Below are 19,501 nucleotides of genomic sequence, written 5' to 3'. Positions count from 1 at the left end.
TGGTTGCTGTGTTTAGGAAACATAATTGGTGAATAAGAAGTAGAGCTCATTCACAAGAAAATGGTTTTTAAATGTACAAATACATTTCAAATGTAATTTTAGAATCAGTGTAATTGGCTTTTGATGTTTTTGTCCCAGGTGCCTCCTCTCAGGGCAGCTCTCCAGCCTCAAGTACCCCAAACTCCCCTGCAACAACCCAGCACATGCGGCCCAGCTCCCTGCATGGACTCTCCCCCAAACTACACCGCCAATATCGGTCAGCCCGCTGCAAGTCTGCCGGCAACATCCCTCTTTCTCCGCTTGCTCATACACCATCACCCACTCAGTCTTCTCCACCTCCTTTGCCCGGGCACACAGTCGGGAGTTCCAATACCACCCAAACCTTCCCAGCCAAACTTCACTCATCCCCACCGATCATTCGGCCCAGACCCAAGAGTGCTGAGCCACCCAGGTCACCACTTCTCAAAAGAGTGCAGTCAGCAGAGAAACTTGGGTCACCTCTTTCAGCATCATCTGAGAAGAAAGGTATTGGGGTGATGAGGAAGCATAGCTTGGAGGTTGGACATTCGGATTATCGTAAGGATGGGTTCCACTGCGAGCTAGGCCTGCAGAGTCTGATGGAAATTGAAGGCGAGAATCTGGCATCTGCCCCGGCAACTTCTCCATCACCACCTGAAACGGGCATGTTTAAGCCAGTGAGGAAGTTGGGCAGACAGGAGTCCCCTTTGAGTCGAGATGTTTTGCTTGCTGGGAGAGAAAAGGAACGAGACAAGGAGAGGACTGGTGAACCAAGCCAAGTTAGTGATCCTAAACTTGGGTTGGTCAAAGAGAAGATTCCCTCTGGTGGAAATAGTCCACCTGGAATTGATGAAGTAGGGAAATCTCCAAGTGCAGAAATTTCTTACACTCTACAAGAAGGTTGCCTGGTCAAACACCAGACTGGGCTGCCTCCGTTCATCAAATCTTCTCCAGTAGCAACAGAATCCAAACCTAGTGTAGATTCCACTGTTCCATCACCTCTGACCACAGTGTCTTCTGCCAAAACTACTGATCCCAGGATCATCAAGAAAACAGGCAATGATGAACAAGGAAGTCTTTCAAAGATTCCAAGTAAGACGACCCAAAGCCAACAAGTAGGAACCAATACACCTTCAACCTTTGTGAGTACGTTAAGTGTCATTATCAAAGACTCTTTGGAAAAAGAATTGGGAATGGATGCTGGCAAGAAAGAAGTAAAACAAGAAGTTGGGAAGACATCAACCTCACTCAAGAAAACTACACCATGTTCTGCCTCTGGAAAGACAACAGGCAATGAGGTAACCAAAGCAAGTAAAGCACCTTTTGATAGTGAGAGTCTTAAAAAGGGTGTATTAGATCATCATTCCAGAACTTCAGACGTAAGGGTGAGAACTGCCTTATCTCCAGCCAAAGGGGTTTTACCATCTCATCCACCCCAGGTGCAGTGCTCTGCTTTGGGCAAACTGAGGCAGGAAAAGGGTCTCGCTCCGGTCAGCTGCTACCGTGGAACGTTTGATTGGGAGGACAAATGTCTCTTGGAGGTTGTTGAGGAGCATTCTCCATCTCCTACACCTTCTCCAACCGGATTGTCTCCAGATATTGCCAAATCTCAACCTCAGTTTCCTGGTGAAAGATGTGGATGGCTCACTCAGTTGACCAGCCCTGGGAAATCCATAGGCCCGATTAAGGTTGGAACGCAGGAGGGGTCCATGGCCAAAGATACCACCGTTTCATTGGAGATGACACAAGCATGTGCACCAGGAAAAACTGAGGCCGCTTCTGGGTGTCGGCTGAGCTCCAAAGGGCTCGATCAAAGCCCTGCTTGCACCTCTCTGCATGTGAAGACTGCCAGCACTCCTAAGAATGGCTCTTGATCTCATAGTAGTCTTGGAAATAAATGCCTTTATTGAGTGGTTTAGCCAAATTCAGTATTTTCAAGCACTTAGACATTTAGGAACATTCCAGCCAGTGAAGACAAGTATGTTGAACAAAAGAAAATGACTACAAGGCTGTTATTTACTGTACATTCAGAGCTGGAAATGATGACCTATGTATTGTATGTGAATGTGTGTTGGGTGTTTGTATACTGTATAAGAGAGTGAATGTGTGCATGTTTTGTGGTGCCTGTGCATCAAGGTATAAAGGCAGGGTCAATGTGCTTTAACAGATCAAATGATGCTGAATACTGTGAACACCAAAACAATTTCCCTCCATTTTCTAAGGTGACAAACACACTATTTCCTTCAACAATCAAACAGAAATATTAAAATACACCGAATACCTCTGCAAGGCGCTGGGTATTTCGATAGAAATATGACTATTAATGGATGAGATCATTAAAGAAAATTCATAAGGATTTAAGTGATACATATCTGAACGATTTTAGATTACATCCTACATGAGTATTGGATTATAAACATTGCAGAAATTGTTTGAACAGCACATTTATGGTGGTTTTAGGGGTCTGTATAGTGAAAATATATACACTATTTATTCAAGCATCAGTAAATGTCAATGCCGTTACGGCAATTTGGGCTCACTATAGCCTGCAGTCTGTTGGCCTTACTCTGTTATCTGATTATAGTTCACTAACAAGCAAAGAAAATATCTGTAAACAATTGTTTTTAAGCAATTTCCACACTGTCTGTTTTCATATAACTGAATCATATGGAACTGTTTGAGCAAAATGTGACTTTTTAGGCCTAACATACAATAATCTCAGAATGGCCAAGTACAGGTAAATTAATCGGCCTGGCCAATATCGGTCTATCACTACTGTACAAGATCAGACATTTTTTCAGACCTCGACTAATGCAAAGAAAACAAGTTCATTTTCATTTTTAAACAACACAATAATAATGTTTTAACTTATGCATGTTGGAATGCTCTCTACCAGGCTTTCACATTGCTGTTGGGTGACTTTATGCCAATCCTGGCACAAAAATTCAAGCATCTCAGCTTTGGCTTGTGGCCATCCATCTTCCTCTTGATCACATTCCAGAGGTTTTCAATGGGGTGCAGGTCTGGAGATTGGGTTGGCCATGACAGGGTCTTGATTCTGTGATCCTCCATCCACACCTTGATTGATCTGTCTGTGTGACATGGAGCATTGTCCTGCTGGAAAAAACACTCCAGAGTTGAGGAACATTGTCAGAGCAGAAGGAAGCAAGTTTTCTTCCAGGATAACCTTGTACGTGGCACCCCCAGATCATCACCGATCCTCCACCAAATTTCACAGTTGGTGCGAGACACTGTGGCTTGAAGGCCTCTCCGGGCCTCCGTCCAATCATAGATGACCAGGTGGAGGATCGGTGATGATCTGGGAGTGCTACAGAAAGGCTTGAATCGGGCAGATTCCTCTTTGTGAAGGATGCATGAATCCTGCTTCCTTCTGCTCTGACAATGTTCCTCAACTCTGAGCATTGTTTTTTCCAGCAGGACAATGCTCCATGCCACACTGCCAGATCAATCAAGGTGTGGATGGAGGACCACCGGATCAAGACCCTGTCATAACCGTCCCAATCTCCAGACCTGAACCCCATTGAAAACCTCTGGAATGTGATCAAGAGGAAGATGGATGGTCACAAGCCATCAGACAAAGATAGGCAGTGGTGACTCAGTGGTTGAGGCTCAGGGTTACTGACCAGAAGGTTGGGGGTTCAAGCCCCAGCACCACCAAGATGCCTCTGTTGGGCCCTTGAGCAAGGCACTTAACTCCAGGTTGCTCTGGGGGGATTGTCCCTGTAATAAGTGCACTGTAAGTCGCTTTGGATAAAAGCGTCTGCCAAATGCATAAATGTAAAATGTAAAGATGAGATGCTTGAATTTTTGCACCAGGAATGGCATAAAGTCACCCAAAAGCAATGTGAAAGACTGGGAGAGAGAGCATACCAAGACTCTTTTTAAGTTAAAACATTAGTATTGTGTTGTTTATAAATGAATATGAACTTGATTTCTTTGCATTGTTGGAGGTCTGTAAACACGGCATCTTTTTTGTAATTTTCATCAGTTGTCATTTTCTGCAAATAATTGCTCTAAATTACAATCATTTTGCAGTGTTCTCTTAATTTTTACCACAGCTGTATATATAAACATATTGGTTAATAATACAAATTAATCTTCAAGATATTTAAGGCATGGCAGGAATAGATTGGATTATATTGACATCTGATGGCTAACATGGACACTGTCGTTATTTTACATCTTACGCTACCAAGAGTGCTTTATTAAGTTGTAATTCATAATACCATACATAGGTATAGATTTACAGTAACATGATAATGCCTTTGGGATCTATTAATTCTTCCCTAAGTATTTTATCACTGTATCTCTCAAACAGTTCTCTCATCTCAGATATGTTTTGCCATTTTGTATCTTGTTTCAGTGATTGTGTATATTTCTTTATATCTATTAAAATCACAATAGGTTTACAGTACATTGTATTATACAGAAACAAAAAGGTATATACTGGAAGACTATATCTATGTGAAATGGAGTAGTGACAATTACATATGCACAGAAATGTAAAGATTACTCTTTAGGTGATTGTGTTAACATGTTTAATGTTATGATTCTTTACATATTTGGCCCCTTTACATGCACAAATTCTCATTTGTGGTTTCAGAAAGCTAACACTTCACTGGCCTGAATGTTTCCACTATATATTATGTATAACAGTATCATTTATTGAAAACAAACGCAACTAATGTTTTAAAATATTCAGTTAATCTAGTATAAAACCTGTGTCTTACTCTGTTGTGAATAATTTGATTTAAAATGGCAGAAAAGATTATCAGAGTGAACTGTGTCCTATGGAAAACAAGAATCCACACATAAAAAGTTTGTTCTCCACTTAAATGTGTTTGTGTTATAATTCCGTTTTTTAGGTTACTTTTTGAGAATGCACTTTATTTTGTGTCCGATTTGTTTTTATAGAGTATATACTGTATACGTTCTGTGTTGTATTACATAACTGTCCAAAATTCAGTACAGTAATGTACATAGAGGTGAAGACATACAGATTTCTGTTCTATTGTGAATGTCCTTCAGTAGAGTCTTGAATGGTAATACCTACAGTATTTCACTCATGCGGCATTTTGGACAGGCTGTGTCAATTTGAATCTATTTATTCTATTTATTTTGTTCTGTACACCACTTGCAGCAAATATCAATCAAACCATAACCTGAGGTGCATGGTGAAGTTATTAATAAAGAGATTGTATAAAACTACATGTTTCTTTCCTTTTGCTTTTGGATAATAAGATGTTAAGTTATAGATCTTTGACCCTTTGACCTCCCTTATTACACTATGAGTTATTGATTATTAGTTCACAGTATTGGAATGACATTTTGCAAAAACACAAACAGGTTAGATGCTGCTGTTATCATACTGAGTGAAGTTGACATTGTGTCCATGAAAAAAAATGTTTATGATGTTACTAGTGCTCTGCAAACAGAATTACTCCAGTGTAAATAAAGCATAACACTGCCACAACACTTTATTGTTTATTGATTACTACTGTGAATATATTCAGGTGTGCATTAGTAAATGCCTGACACATAACTTACAGTATTTTCCCGTTAAGTTTAATGTCAGAGTCCTACTGCAAAATACAACATAATTGCTTTGTACCACACTTCCATTCAACCATATAATATTTGTATTGTTGAATATGGTATAGTACCAAAAAAAAAAATATATATATATATATATATATATATATATATATATTATTATTATTATTATTATTATTATTATTATTATTATTATTATTTGTATATATATATTTTTTTAAAGGATTCAATCAAATTGGGGTTTTGTAATTATTCTGAATAATAAATACGATTTCTTAATAATGTAAAATTATTAAACAAATAAACTAAAATGAAAAAGTTAACAAATTCAGGCATGGTCTGACACATAACCAATCATTTTTTTTATAAGATTATTTTTGCATTCTTTATTTAAAAAAAATAATAATCAAATAAACCAAAATTGTAGTATTTATTACAGATTTCGAAAAATTACTTTATGACTGTAAAACGGAGGAAAAACAAACAAAAAATTATCTGAACTTGTAAACGTTTGATCATTTTCCAAATGTATGATTTGTTTATTTTTTGTTTCCCAAACTATTATTTTGCTTATATTTCTCTTTTATTGAAATTTTATCATGTTCTATGTGTTTGACGTCAAACACACGCACACACAAAAGCTCAATTCATTGATCACAGTGTCTCGTAAGTGTGGATCGATGGCTAATTCCTCCAATCATCCAACGGCAACTGTCAAATCTGACCAATCACGTCGCTTGGTGGGAGGGTCGAGGGAGTGTATCCTCAATGACAACAGGAAGCGGCTGTGTACTTCTTAATCGCTCACTTTTTTAAGCACTATTTATTTCAGCAGACAGTTCAACCGCCGTGCGAGGTTACAAAGAGGCCTAAAACCCATGACTTCAGCTTTTATCGATATTCGACCAGATGACGGTGTCTGACGAAGCCTGAAATCGGTCTCACATTGCGCTTGTCCTTGCCAGACATCCAGACAGCCGCTTGGGCAGCTCGGCACTGGGCATCTTGTACTATCTATTGGATAAATTGGGAAACATCTAGAGGAAATACAGAAATGCCGGGTTTAACGTGAAGGTAACACCTTAAATAGTTCAAATATTTAGTCTTGCTAGACCAAATGTGTTATAAAGGCTTTTTGCTACAATGGAGGTCTTCAATTTCCATTTATTAGGTAATTTTTGGGGTGTAACCCATTATAAGTATTATGATGGAAAGTAGGTGACAGTATAGTATACTTATACAGTTTTAAAATGAATGACTTCCAGTGAAATTATTGCTCATTCAGCCACACAATTTTCATCTCCCTGATTGTGTGCACACTGGATTACTTCTATTCATTGTACTACATTTTGTGCAGTACGGACTGTATCCTGCGTACTACTTTTTAAAAATAGTATGCAAAACAATAGTATGTTACGATATACGTCTGCGCTGCATTCTTAATTTAGCTAATGGTGTTTAGTTATTATCTCAGAAATAAAAATATTTAGTGTCTTTATTGGTGGCCCAATAAAATGAGTCACGGTAAAAATCGTGGGAAATATGACATTTTGTGTTCATAATAGCATACTACCATACTATTCTAACTATTGCTGCAGTATGTAGTATGCATACTGTGCACAGGGTGCACATTTTCTGTATGCATAGAATAAAGCTGAATGATATAATATAGTTGCCATACATACTATGTATTTCTGCCATATATACTAGATAGTATGCCATTCCGAATGGAATATTAGCTTACTACTTACTGAATTCTGCACACAGTGTGTACTACTGTAAATGGCCTGCTATTTTATTTTTTAATAGTAAGTGAAACAGTATGCTTTATTCCACAATACACATACTGCATACTACAGGACTAGTACAGTACATACGGTAGTGTTCTATTCTAAACATGGCCATTGTAATGAACTTGGGTGTTCACTTTATTTGTTGAATAATCATAAGTCACATGGTTTAAAATTCTGCATGTGCATCCACTAAGCAGTTGTAGTGCACTAGGATGAACCAAATTATTATTTATTTGGTTTGAATCTCAGAATTTGCATTGTTGCGTAATAACATTCTCTCCTATTCTAAACTAGTCACATGTTTCGTTTCCTTCTATTTGACCGTAAGCTCATACTTCCTTAAGATAAATTAGAGCTTTACTTTTACAAGGAAAAAGGAAGTTGTAAAATGACCTAATTAATGTGTGCTTAAAAATCTCATGGTAGTCACCACACCTGCTTTCAGTCAGATCTCACGTGATAGGCTCATTGTCTGCAGACTGCTTGTTTGTTTACACAACACACAGGTGGAATGTTTTGAAGTTTGAAAAGTGCATACAATGACATCATCATGCAGTGAGCAACTAAAGTTCCGTGACTGTTAGAAAATGTACTGTGGCTGTAGTGTGTCACAGTGATGCTATCAGATGTATAGCAGATGTAATGCCATGGATGAACCTGGTCTTATGTTCAGTTTCATCCTGTCTCCCTCAAACTTTCCTCTCATGTCCTTATAGCACACCTTCTCTTTCTCTCTTTCAGACTGGAGTTGTTCTGTAGTGCTGTTGAATACAGCCTGAAGCATGAACTCCGTGTCTCCAAGTGCCGTTCAATATATAGTAGGTGCCGGAGCACACGAGGAGAAGCCCGCAGCACCACAGTCCAGACGCCACATTGGCCATGGCTCAGTGCCTGCAGAACCCGTTGAAGTGGATCGTCTCAAAGCCAAGTTCATGTCAGCATGGAACAATGTCAAATATGGTTGGTTTTATGCACATGATCATTGTGGTTTAGTAACCAGGTTTTGCACTGTACATATTTTTGTAATCAGTAAAAACATCAAACTCTTCAAACAGCCATGTGTCATATATCATTGGAAAGCTCATAGAGTAGAATACAACCAGACTATTTGTTTTAATTCCAGAAGAAAATATAGTGAGTAAAAAAGTATTTTCGTGAGAACGCTTATTCTAAGTGTAGTAGTGTTTGCACTACTGTGGGTGTATTGTATGTAAATGAAGTGCCGCAAAGTGCAATTTGCAATTTTCCTAAGAATTTGGTCGGTGCGTTAAGACGTTTCAACACCACTTCTTAACTCAGCGCAAAGTACAATTTCAGTTCATGTATTTGTAGTTTAGAGATTTCACCAGCAGGGGGTAGTAAAGTTCATGTCCAAATTCTGAAAGTACAGAACATCAAATAATGTCCCTTCAATCACTGTTGAAGCCGTTTGTTGAAACAAAATCTTATGAGATTTGTGTGTCAGTGGATGAAAATGATTAATAATAATTACTTAATTTGATGTATCATACATTCAAATTCTGACGAGAATCACATTTTCCATGTGTATAAAAGGAGTGTGTCTCTGTCATAGAAATATGTCTAACATTCATCAAGGACGCAGTTAATGCACAGAAGAACGTAATTTTCAATTCTTCTAATTCATTGTATACAGTCCATTTACACTACCAATGTATTAATGTTCTGCCTTTTTTTAAATCGTTGGTGCTCTAGGGAATGGACTATATAATCGGATGCAGATGTCAATCATAATTCAATTGGACTTGGTCCAGCCTTTTGCACATTGTGCTGTTGACTTCTCCAAACTCACTTGCACCTAGACTTAAAGAAAATACCAAAACTTCATGGCCCTGTCCATTGAATTTTTGCTTATGACTTAAGGCATTGCATTGCGCATATGCCTGCGCTCTACATGTTACATGTAAAAAGGTGTTTCTTATAACCCATGTTTTTGCTTATAACTTCACAAAAATGTAAGAGAGCATTAAATATCTCATAACATTATTTAGAAATGGCGATTATCTTTCAAAACCCACACACAAGGTAATTGGATGCATAGATCAATAGATAATTGACACAAAGCACAATATGCACAGTGCACACAGCATCTGGCGTCTTGCAATCTGGCTGAAATTACGTTAGCTTTCTTTTATCAAATGACGTCACCAGAAATTATGTAGCATCATGGAATGCTAAACCAATCGGATTGGGTTCAGATTGGTACGAAAATCATCCATATTTGGGCAGAGAGACATTTGATTGGTGCCTGTTACATATGGCCACCAGGAGAGGGAGCCAAGTGCATGAAACAGACTCAATGACACAGAATGAAAATCATTCTGTGAAATCTCATTACTAAAATCATGTGTCCGTGCTATGCATACTTTTAGGCATTGTTGTGTTTGCATGTGTAATTAGTTCTTATGTACAATGATTATGTTTTATTTGTTTGGAGATGTTTTTGGACACTAGGATGAATACTTTTTGTAATGCTATAACTTTGTTAATGTATACAAACAGTACAAGTTGGTAGGGACCAAATTTTCGAGCTCCATCAAATGGTCTCCATGATCTGTTTTGGGGGAAGAATAGATGAAAATGGAACCCCCTTTTCACAATAAATTTTGACATCTGCATTCTGCTTGGTGCGGATATGAATTGAAGCTCAATAATGGATTACCTTTATGGTCCCATTATGTCCTTTTTGGAGCTTGGATGGGTTGGACCTCATTGACTTACATTGTATTGATGTATATTTATACCCTATCTCCATCAAAATATCTTTGTTTGTTTTCCTTATAAAAAACTCTAAAATGTTAAGGAAAATAACCTTAATTCAAAATATATTATCTTAAGACTTGTTATGTTCAATTTTGCTTCTTAAATAAATGTAGCTTGTTTGAAGGATCTTTAGTTATTTTTTTATGGGGAGGGGGACAATAATACCGATGAAGACATTTTTTTTGTGAATAATGATCAAGTTCCTGTGTCTTCTTGTGTTTACTCAGGATGGTCTGTTAAATCTAAAACTACCTTCAACAAGACGTCTCCTCTGACACTCATGGGCCAGTCGTATCTGTTCAATAGCGAAGGTAAGTCATGTGATCTCTTTCACAGGCACACTGGAAGGCTCTTTCTATACCTGATATAACTTTCGTTATGACTGTAAATTAGATGGTGATGATAGCATGCCTAATCTGTGACAAGATAAATGTGTCAACAAGAAACACAACCCACAGCACACACTGTGTTTCCGAGTGAAACAGGATATTCAAAGATAAATATATAGGGCGGATTTGACTTTATCCATCAGAATTGATTGGATCATGAAAAGTGGGCATAACTTTCTGGCATTGATTGTGTAAGGCTGCTTAAACAAGTTTTTTGGGGGACTCTAATGGCTTATAGTAATCTGCACATTAAACTAATAGGATATTTTAACATAGAAAAATTTAACACTTCACCTCTAATTAATTGAATGAAGTAAAAATAGGAATGTGATACTGATGTCTTGAAAAGGATGTGTGTTGGGTTCTCTCCTGGACAGATGAGGTGGATCGTTTCCGGCATGCTTTTGTGTCCTGTGTGTGGCTCACATACAGGAGGGAGTTTCCTCAGCTGGACGGGTCCGGCCTCACCACAGACTGCGGCTGGGGCTGCATGCTGCGCAGTGGACAAATGCTGCTGGCGCAGGGATTAATGCAGCACCACATGCCTTCAGGTCTAATCTACCTTGTCTGGGACATAATTGCAGATATAATAAAACAATATGTGTCAAAGTTCCTAAAATCTCTGTAACACACAGACACGAGTGGCCTATTACCATTGTTGGGTGTAATCTGATTAAAAAGTAATTAATTACTTTAATCTCGGTGCAAAAGTTAGTGTAGCATATTACATTTTAAATTCTTGTGATCAGATTACATTTACTGATTTTCAATTAAGTTAATTACTTTAGTATACATTACTTAGTTTACACACATTTCTAAAATAATAATGTAGAATATATTTAAAACATGAATTATGTTCATGTTCAAGTGTTGTGCTGAATGTTGCGGAAAAACAAAGACAATTCTGTGAAAGAGTGTTACAAAGTAACATAAGGGGCCTGGGTAGCTCAGCGAGTAAAGACGCTGACTACCACCCCTGGAGACGTGAGTTCGACTGAGTAACTCCAGCCAGGTCTCCTAAGCTACCAAATTGGCCCAGTTGCTAGGGAGGGTAGAGTCACATGGTAACCACCTCGTGGTCATTGTAATGTGGTTCGCTCGCGGTGGGGCACGTGGTGAGTTGTGCGTGGATGCCGCTGAGAATAGCGTGAAGCCTCCACATGCACTATGTCTCCACGGTAACACTCTCAACAACAGGTGTCTGAATATGTTTTTTTTTTTCAGCTATTCGTGTTTTTATTGTATATACTAATATATATATATATATATATATATATATATATGTATATGATATATAATAATAATAATACAATTGTTTATTCTTTTTTACTATTTATTTAAAAACATCTAGAATCTTTCTTCATTTATACTTATACTTTACATTTCATGGACATTTTCACTTAGGGGTGTACTCACTTTTGTTGCCAGCAGTTTAGACATTAATGTATATATATATATATATATATATATATATATATATATATATATATATATATATATATATATATATTGCCCACTCTGCTTGCTAGATTGGTATCTACATTGGTCATTAAAAAAATCCCATATAGGTTGACCACTACAGGACTTTCGTAACAATCTATTTTATTAAATTGCCTTTTAATCTGGATAACAATAGTTCCCTTCAGTGGACACTGATATTTTGTTAAGTACAGATCTTAAAACAGTAATGCCAGAGTGAAAATCTTACACAAGCATTCTTTCTGTTCCTCTGTGTAATCCAGACTGGAGGTGGCCCGACTGTCACCCGCTGACAGATGTTGACTTTGAGGTGTTGAAGCCCCGATCCCCATCCCGTCCGGCCGGCATGTCCCTGCCCTCCTTCACTTCATCCTGGAGTAGCCCTATTTCCCAACAGGACCCATCCTCTGGCATCAGTGAGGGTCACAGACAGGTGTACGGGCAATGCCCTGCAACCACCCATGACCCTCAGGTGGAAGCTCTGCACCGGAAGGTGGTGTCCTGGTTTGGGGACCAGCCTTCTGCTCCGTTTAGTGTACACCAGCTGGTGGAGCTGGGAAAAGAGTCCGGGAAGAGAGCAGGGGACTGGTACGGCCCGTCGGTCGTGGCACATATGCTGAGGTGAGAGAGAGTTCTGTGCAGATAATAAATCCTTTGGTAATCTCATTCTCTTGATTATGTTTTTTTAAATCTTCTTTTCATAGAAATTCTTCACGAAATTCACAAAAATGCAACTTCTCTCTTCATTTACTCACTGTTCCAAACCTGGATGACTTTCACTTTTTATTAACTTTTATCATTTCTTTTGAGGGATTAATAACCTTTATGAATGTGGTTGTATGTGTGTTTTCAGAAAAGCAGTGGCTAGAACCACAGAGTTTCACCACCTTGCTGTATACGTGGCTCAGGACTGCACTGGTGCGTTTGAAAATGGCATTTATGATCACTTGCAAAGATCACCATAGAAACAGTTTCCCATAGTGACATAGTTGGAGACCTCATGACCCATTTATCGTAGAGATTCTACAACTCTTACTAATTCTGACGTTTATTATAACAGCAGAAAGAGTAGTATGGTAGGATCAAATCCAAATGTAGCTATAGTCAAATGTTTATTGATTTAGTCTTACTGCTTTTGCATTCTGCTTTGATTTGAAAACTGGAATTTTACAAGTTTATCTTGTGCATGTTTGTAAGAGACTGTTATTTCCCACTTCTGTTTTTGTGTTGTTTTGTGCAGTATATAAAGGAGATGTCATGCGGTTGTGTGACGTGTCACTGATGCAAGAGCTGCCAGAGTCTAGCAGTACAGCATGGAAATCAATCATCATTCTAGTGCCAGTACGGCTGGGTGGAGAATCATTAAACCCGTCATACATTGAGTGTGTTAAGGTACCAGTACAAACATATACTTTAAATGTGTTCACTAAAATCTGTGCTAAAAAAACAAAAAAAACAGTACGTTATTATGGAGGACAACTACTTTAAAAAAAAAAAACTAAAATAAAAAAAATATCAATTATAATGTGTATCAATTATTTGTAATAAGTGTAAATGAATAAATCCCTGTTCAGATAAACACATTTTATTAATTTACAATATTATAATAATAATATTATATTGATTTATTTAATTTATATAGCTTTAGTATTTAAATTATGCCTTCATTTAATATTTACAAATGTAGTTCAATATTTTTCATTTTAAATCACTTTTCAAATGGACAAATAGAAATTTATTTTATATTACATTTATATTGATTTTTAAATTCAACTTATGTACTCAATTAATGTTTACAAATGTTGTACATTATTATAACATTTTTAAATTGCATTTCTTTGAATTAGAAAAATTTAATTTATTTTTACAAATGTAGTTAAGTATTATTAATTAAATAATAAAAAAATAAATACTTTTTTTTTAAAATGCAACATTTTTCAATTTGACAAGTAGAGATTTTTATAATAACTTTATATTGATTTTTTTATATTAAAATTATGTCTTTGGTTAATGTGTAAATGTAGTACAATAATAATTTTAAAATGGCTATTTTTGTATTATAAATATTTACGTAATGTTTAGAAATGTAGTTACCTACAGTATATTTGTTAATTAAATAATTTAAAAATTAAATAATTTTTAAAGGCAAATGTAGTTCAACATTTTTAAACTGACAAATAAATATAAATTATTTTATATTAACTTTATATTGATTTTTATATTCATTTAGTTTGCAAATGTTGTACAATATTATTCTTTTTTTAAATGGCTATTCTTTGTATTAGAAATATTTTTGTAGTCTCCTATATTTATGAATTAACAAAAAAATAACTAAATAATTGTAAGGCAACATTAAACATTTTTCACTTTTTCATCTGACAAATAAATAGAAATTATTTTATAAAACATTTATAATGATTTTTATATAAAAATAATGTATTCTGTTTATGTTTACAAATAAAGTTCAATATTATTTTATTTTAGAATTGCTACTTTTTATATTATAAATAATTAAGTCATGTTTACAAATTTAGTTAAGTATAACTATTAATTACTAAGAGGTTAATTTGAATTCACATTAGCTAACATAAGCTAACTTATTAATGTTAATGAATTGAACCTTATTGTAAAGTGTTTCATTATGTTACATGTGTTCTATTATAGTGGTCGCATGTTGACATTTGTTGATTATGAAAGATCTGTTGTTTTCTAGAACATTCTCAAAATGAAATGCTGTATAGGAATTATTGGAGGGAAACCCAAGCATTCCCTCTTTTTTATTGGCTTTCAAGGTTAGTAAAAGGTCTGTTAAGCACTACTTGTTGATGGACATTGCATTCCTATCTGCTGTCTGATTGGTTCTCTCTGTCGTCCAGATGAGCAGCTATTGTATCTAGACCCGCACTACTGTCAGCCGGTCGTGGATGTCACCCAGGGCAACTTCTCTCTGGAGGTGAGACTGAAAACAAGCTTTTTTTATTCATAAATAAAAAGAGTTTCAGTTACATCAGAGCCTCTAATTGAATTGTCACTGAATCATCTGAGAAGGAAAGTGTGTGGGTTAAAGGGTGAATCTCATGAAAACAATCTTCAGATCACATTTCACCCCAAAATCAAAAGCAAAAATAGGAAAAAAAAATGTTTTAAATTTTGACATAATTTTCATGACAGTCATGCATATTTATTAATGCATCGTTAATTCTCATTTCCGTAATGTGTCCTATTTTTCTTATACAGTGTCAAGAAAAGTATGTGAACCCTTCGGAATCAGCTGGTTTTCTGCATGAATTGCTCATAAAATGTGATTTCATCTTCATTAAAGTAACAAGTATAGACAAACACAATATGCTAAAGCTAACAACACACAAACAACTATAATCTTTCATGTCTTTATTGAACACATCCCATTAAACATTCACAGTGCTGTGGAAAAAGTAAGTAAACCCTTGGATTTAATAACTGGCCAATCCTCCTTTGGCACCAATAACCTCCACCAAACGTTTCTGGTAATTTCCTAAATAGACCTGCACAACTTTCAGAAGGAATTTTGGACCATTCTTCCTTAGACCTGCTTCAGCTCAGCCATATTTGCAGGATTTCTGGTGTGAGCGGCTCTCTTGAGGTCATTCCACAGCATCTCTATGGGGTTAAGGTCTGGGCTCTGACTGGGACACTCCAAAAGGTGGATTTCCTTTTTGAAGCCATTCTGTAGTGGATTTACTTTGATGTTTAGGGTCATTGTCCTGCTGCATCACTCAACTTCTATTGAGCTTCAGCTGGTGCACAGGCATCCTGACATTATCCTGTCAGATATCATGATAAACTTGGAAATTAATTTTTTTCCTCTTATGGCAAGCGGTCAAGGCCACAAAGCAGCCCCAGATCATGATGCTTCCTCCACTGTACTTCACTGATGGGATGATGTTTTCATGTTGGTATGCAGTGCTCTTTTTACACCATACGTAGTGCTTCATGTTCTTCCCAAACAATTTAACTCCGTCCACAAAACATTTTCCCAGTGGCGTTGTGGAGTGTCAAGATAGTGTTTGGCAAACTTCAGGTGTGCAGCAATGTTTTTGTTGGAAAGCAGCGGCTTCCTTCGTGGTTTCCTGTCATGGACATTAAGCCTGTTGAATGTTTTCTGTATAGAAGACTCATGAACAGAGATGTTAACCAGCTCCAATGATTCCTTCAAGTCTTTATCTGTCACTCTAGCGTTCTTTTGTACCTCATTGAAGATTCTGCGGAGCCCTTTGAGTCATCTTGGCTGGACGGCCACTTCTAGAGAGAGTACCTATAGTACTAAATCGTCTCCATTTATAGACAATTTTCCTATCTGTGGACAGATGAATATCTAAACTCCTCTAGATAATTTTGTAACCCTTTCCAGCTTAATGCAAAGCAACAAATCTTCTGAAATCTCTTCTTTTGTGAGGCATGGTCCACATCAGCAGATGCTTCTTGTGAATGGCTAACTTAACTGACTCTAAACTTTAACCTGACTCTAATTAGCTTGTTTATCATCTTTAGCGTATGGGGGTTCACTTACTTTTTCCACAGTACTGTGAATTTTTAATGGCATGTGTTCGATAAAGACATGAAAGATTATAACTGATTGTGTGTTGTTAGCTTTAGCACATTGTGTTTGTCTAAACTTGTGACTTTGATGAAGATGAGATCACATTTTACGATCAATTAATGCAGAAAGCCAGCTCATTCAAAGGGGTTCACATACTTTTTCTTGCCACTGTAATTCTGATTAGATTTTTCAAATCAGCGTAAATTGAAGGCAGTAATATTCCCATTATTACCAATGTTACCACAACAAATATTACCATGATATATAACAAAAATAGGCATTTTTAGCAAAACATATGCTTCATTTTCTAAAGCAAAATAAAATGTTGTATTTCCTTTTGATTTAGGGGTGAAATATGATTGAAAAATCCAGGAAATTATTCTAGATGAATCAAAAGTTCTGGATAAAAAGTACTTTTTGACAATTAAACAAGTTTGAAACATAAACATAGCACATTTACATTGATTCTTCTATAAAGGGACTTTGTTATGGTTTCATTATCATCTTTAACTATAAGTTTGACTATGTATATATATATAGTGAGAAACTGAATCTTCCTTGCTCTTCTCTCCTTCTAGTCGTTTCACTGTAACTCGCCCAGGAAGATGAACTTCAATCGCATGGATCCCAGCTGTACGATTGGCTTCTACGCACGAACTAAGGAAGATTTTCAGTCTTTGTGCTCAGCGGTCAGTGAAGTGAGTGTCCTGTTAACCAATAAAAAACCGTACAAGCTCATTGTGGTTCCCTGTTTTATTAATATTTTGGTTCTCTTTCACCTTTTTTACCTTTTTTATTCTAAATATACAACGCTGAATATACAGTATGTGCAATATAAGATCTTCGCAGTGTCACTCTACTCATAATAGCATGTGTTTTCTGTTTTGCAGGCTTTGTCGTCTTCGAAAGAGAAGTATCCTATCTTTACATTTGTGGAGGGCAGGGGGCAGAACTATGGGCTGGAGGAGCAGAGCGGCGGGGCCGTGGATGATTCAGCAAACATTTTCTCATGCAACAGACTGAGCAGGAATACAAAGAGGGGAAGCACAGATGAGTTTGTGCTCCTGTGAGGAGCATATAACCCCCAAATCCTGCTGCACTGAAATAAACTGCTGTTCCTGATGTTTGTGCACTGCAAAACATGATGGCTGCTTACAAACAGTGCCTCATGCAAAGCTGACTTGTGTAAGGGTGAATCTCAAGAAGCCTGCCAGAACATGTCCAAGTCATAGTACACCCCAAATTCAAAGGACATTATATGTCGCATCAAGTAAGCGAAGCCTATCTTTAAGTCCATTAAGATTTTTTGCATTTCATGTTAAATGAGCACATTTCCACTCTAAATTGTCATTACCGTAATGCAAAACTATGCAAAAGCTATTAAATATTATTGAAATTAAGTATTTGTACAATTGTGCATATTTAAATTGTTAAAACTCATTGTGTCCAGGCTGAATGATTTACGTTTGTGTATTACGGTAAAAAGAATGAAATTCTTTGAACATTACAGTAATGAGAATTTGAGTGGGGAATGTACATAGCACTGTGCCTAAAACTTAATGGTCCTAAAACCATTTCTTTATTTCTTTGTGGGGGGGGGATATCCCATTTCTTTGTGAGAGTCGGCCATAATTGTGGCATTGATCCCTAAATATATGTGGAACATTCTGTGCCATTTTTAAGCTGATTCGGCCATATTAACGCATTAAATCCATCTGCGTGTTCTTCCCAATAAAATCAGTCCACTAAACGTTTTACCAGTAGAATCGTGGATTGTCAAGGTGGTCTTTGGTCAATTTCAGGTGTGCAGTCATGTTTTAGTTGGAAAGCAGCGGCTTCCTTCGTTGTGTCCTGCCATGGACACCATATATGTTTAATGATTTCCATACAGTAAACTAATGAACAGAGATGTTCACCAGTTCCAATGATTCCTTCAAGTCTTTATCTGTCACTCAAGGGTTCCTTTTGTACCTCATTGAGGATTCTGTGGTGCCCTTTGAGTCATCTTGGCTGGACGGCTACTTCTAGGGAGAGTAGCTACAGTACTAAATCATCTCCATTTATAGACAGTTTGTAAAAATTGCCATTTTTATACTGATTCGACCACATACACGCATACGAAATGCTCATTCTTTTGTCTTTCTCACACAATCCTGCTGTTGTGTTGCTGTCTTTTTGAAGGTAAACGGGTATTTTAAGTATTTTGCTCTGTCTGAGACCATGTTTAGAGCTGGTGGGTAATGTGGGTAGTTATGACACTGAATAAGACCTCTGGTCTGGGTAAACCTCCATGTTGCTGTATGATATGCATAGGTTTGTAAAGTTTTGTGTAAGTTCTCACAGCTTTGTGCTTGAACTGATTGTTTTTGTTTTTCAACAAAAGGTGTGCTGTATTTGAATTTGTCTTGCATTTAATACAGCCTTTTAATGGGAATCACAGCCTTAGTACCTCCTCAAGCTCTGAAGACCGTGTGTCAGCGATTTTGATGCCGGAATCTGTGTAAATGTTTGATTTTCAGATTTTTCTTTCAGGTCAACAGAATTAGCTGTTACTGTTAAATCCTATTAAAGCGGTTTATTTTATGTTTATAGCACTGTTCTGTCTGAGGATGCAACTGATAAAGCTAAACTGCTATCACCATTTGAACAAATGTTTTTGAACTGAGAAGTTGTAATATATATATATATATATATATATATATATATATATATATATATTAGTATAATATAATATATATATAGTATAATATAATATATATATAGTATAATATAATATATATATAATATATAGAAGGCTATCAGAACATGCTTACACTGTTGGACCAGTGAACACGAGGGCAATTTGCCTGTCTTTGTGGAGTTTTTTTTTTCAGAATTTAAACATAAAA

The 19,501-nt window shown here is 36.6% G+C and overlaps 2 protein-coding genes across 2 annotated transcripts in view; both read left to right on the top strand.

Moving 5' to 3' along the window:
• mast1a (microtubule associated serine/threonine kinase 1a) overlaps positions 1-2,999 on the top strand; it is a 62,916-nt gene extending 59,917 nt beyond the window's left edge. The window contains 1 exon segment of the mRNA XM_052126847.1: positions 139-2,999. Within this exon segment, the coding sequence (XP_051982807.1) occupies positions 139-1,892 (1,754 nt within the window). The 3' untranslated portion in view covers positions 1,893-2,999.
• Positions 3,000-6,370: 3,371 nt separating this feature from the next.
• LOC127643908 (cysteine protease atg4da-like) lies at positions 6,371-19,255 on the top strand. Its single transcript, XM_052126848.1, has 11 exons — positions 6,371-6,666; positions 8,127-8,345; positions 10,394-10,477; positions 10,933-11,106; positions 12,298-12,655; positions 12,888-12,952; positions 13,275-13,426; positions 14,748-14,826; positions 14,911-14,987; positions 17,192-17,311; positions 17,504-19,255. Exons 2-11 carry the CDS (start codon positions 8,168-8,170, stop codon positions 17,681-17,683), a joined length of 1,467 nt encoding a protein of 488 aa, XP_051982808.1. The 5' UTR covers positions 6,371-6,666; positions 8,127-8,167; the 3' UTR covers positions 17,684-19,255.
• The last annotated feature ends 246 nt before the right edge of the window (positions 19,256-19,501 follow it).

Source organism: Xyrauchen texanus, chromosome 5 (genome assembly GCF_025860055.1).
Source record: "Xyrauchen texanus isolate HMW12.3.18 chromosome 5, RBS_HiC_50CHRs, whole genome shotgun sequence".
Taxonomy (NCBI): Eukaryota; Metazoa; Chordata; class Actinopteri; order Cypriniformes; family Catostomidae; genus Xyrauchen; species Xyrauchen texanus.
Note: the sequence above shows the minus strand (reverse complement) of the source record. Positions and strands in the feature narration are given on the sequence as shown.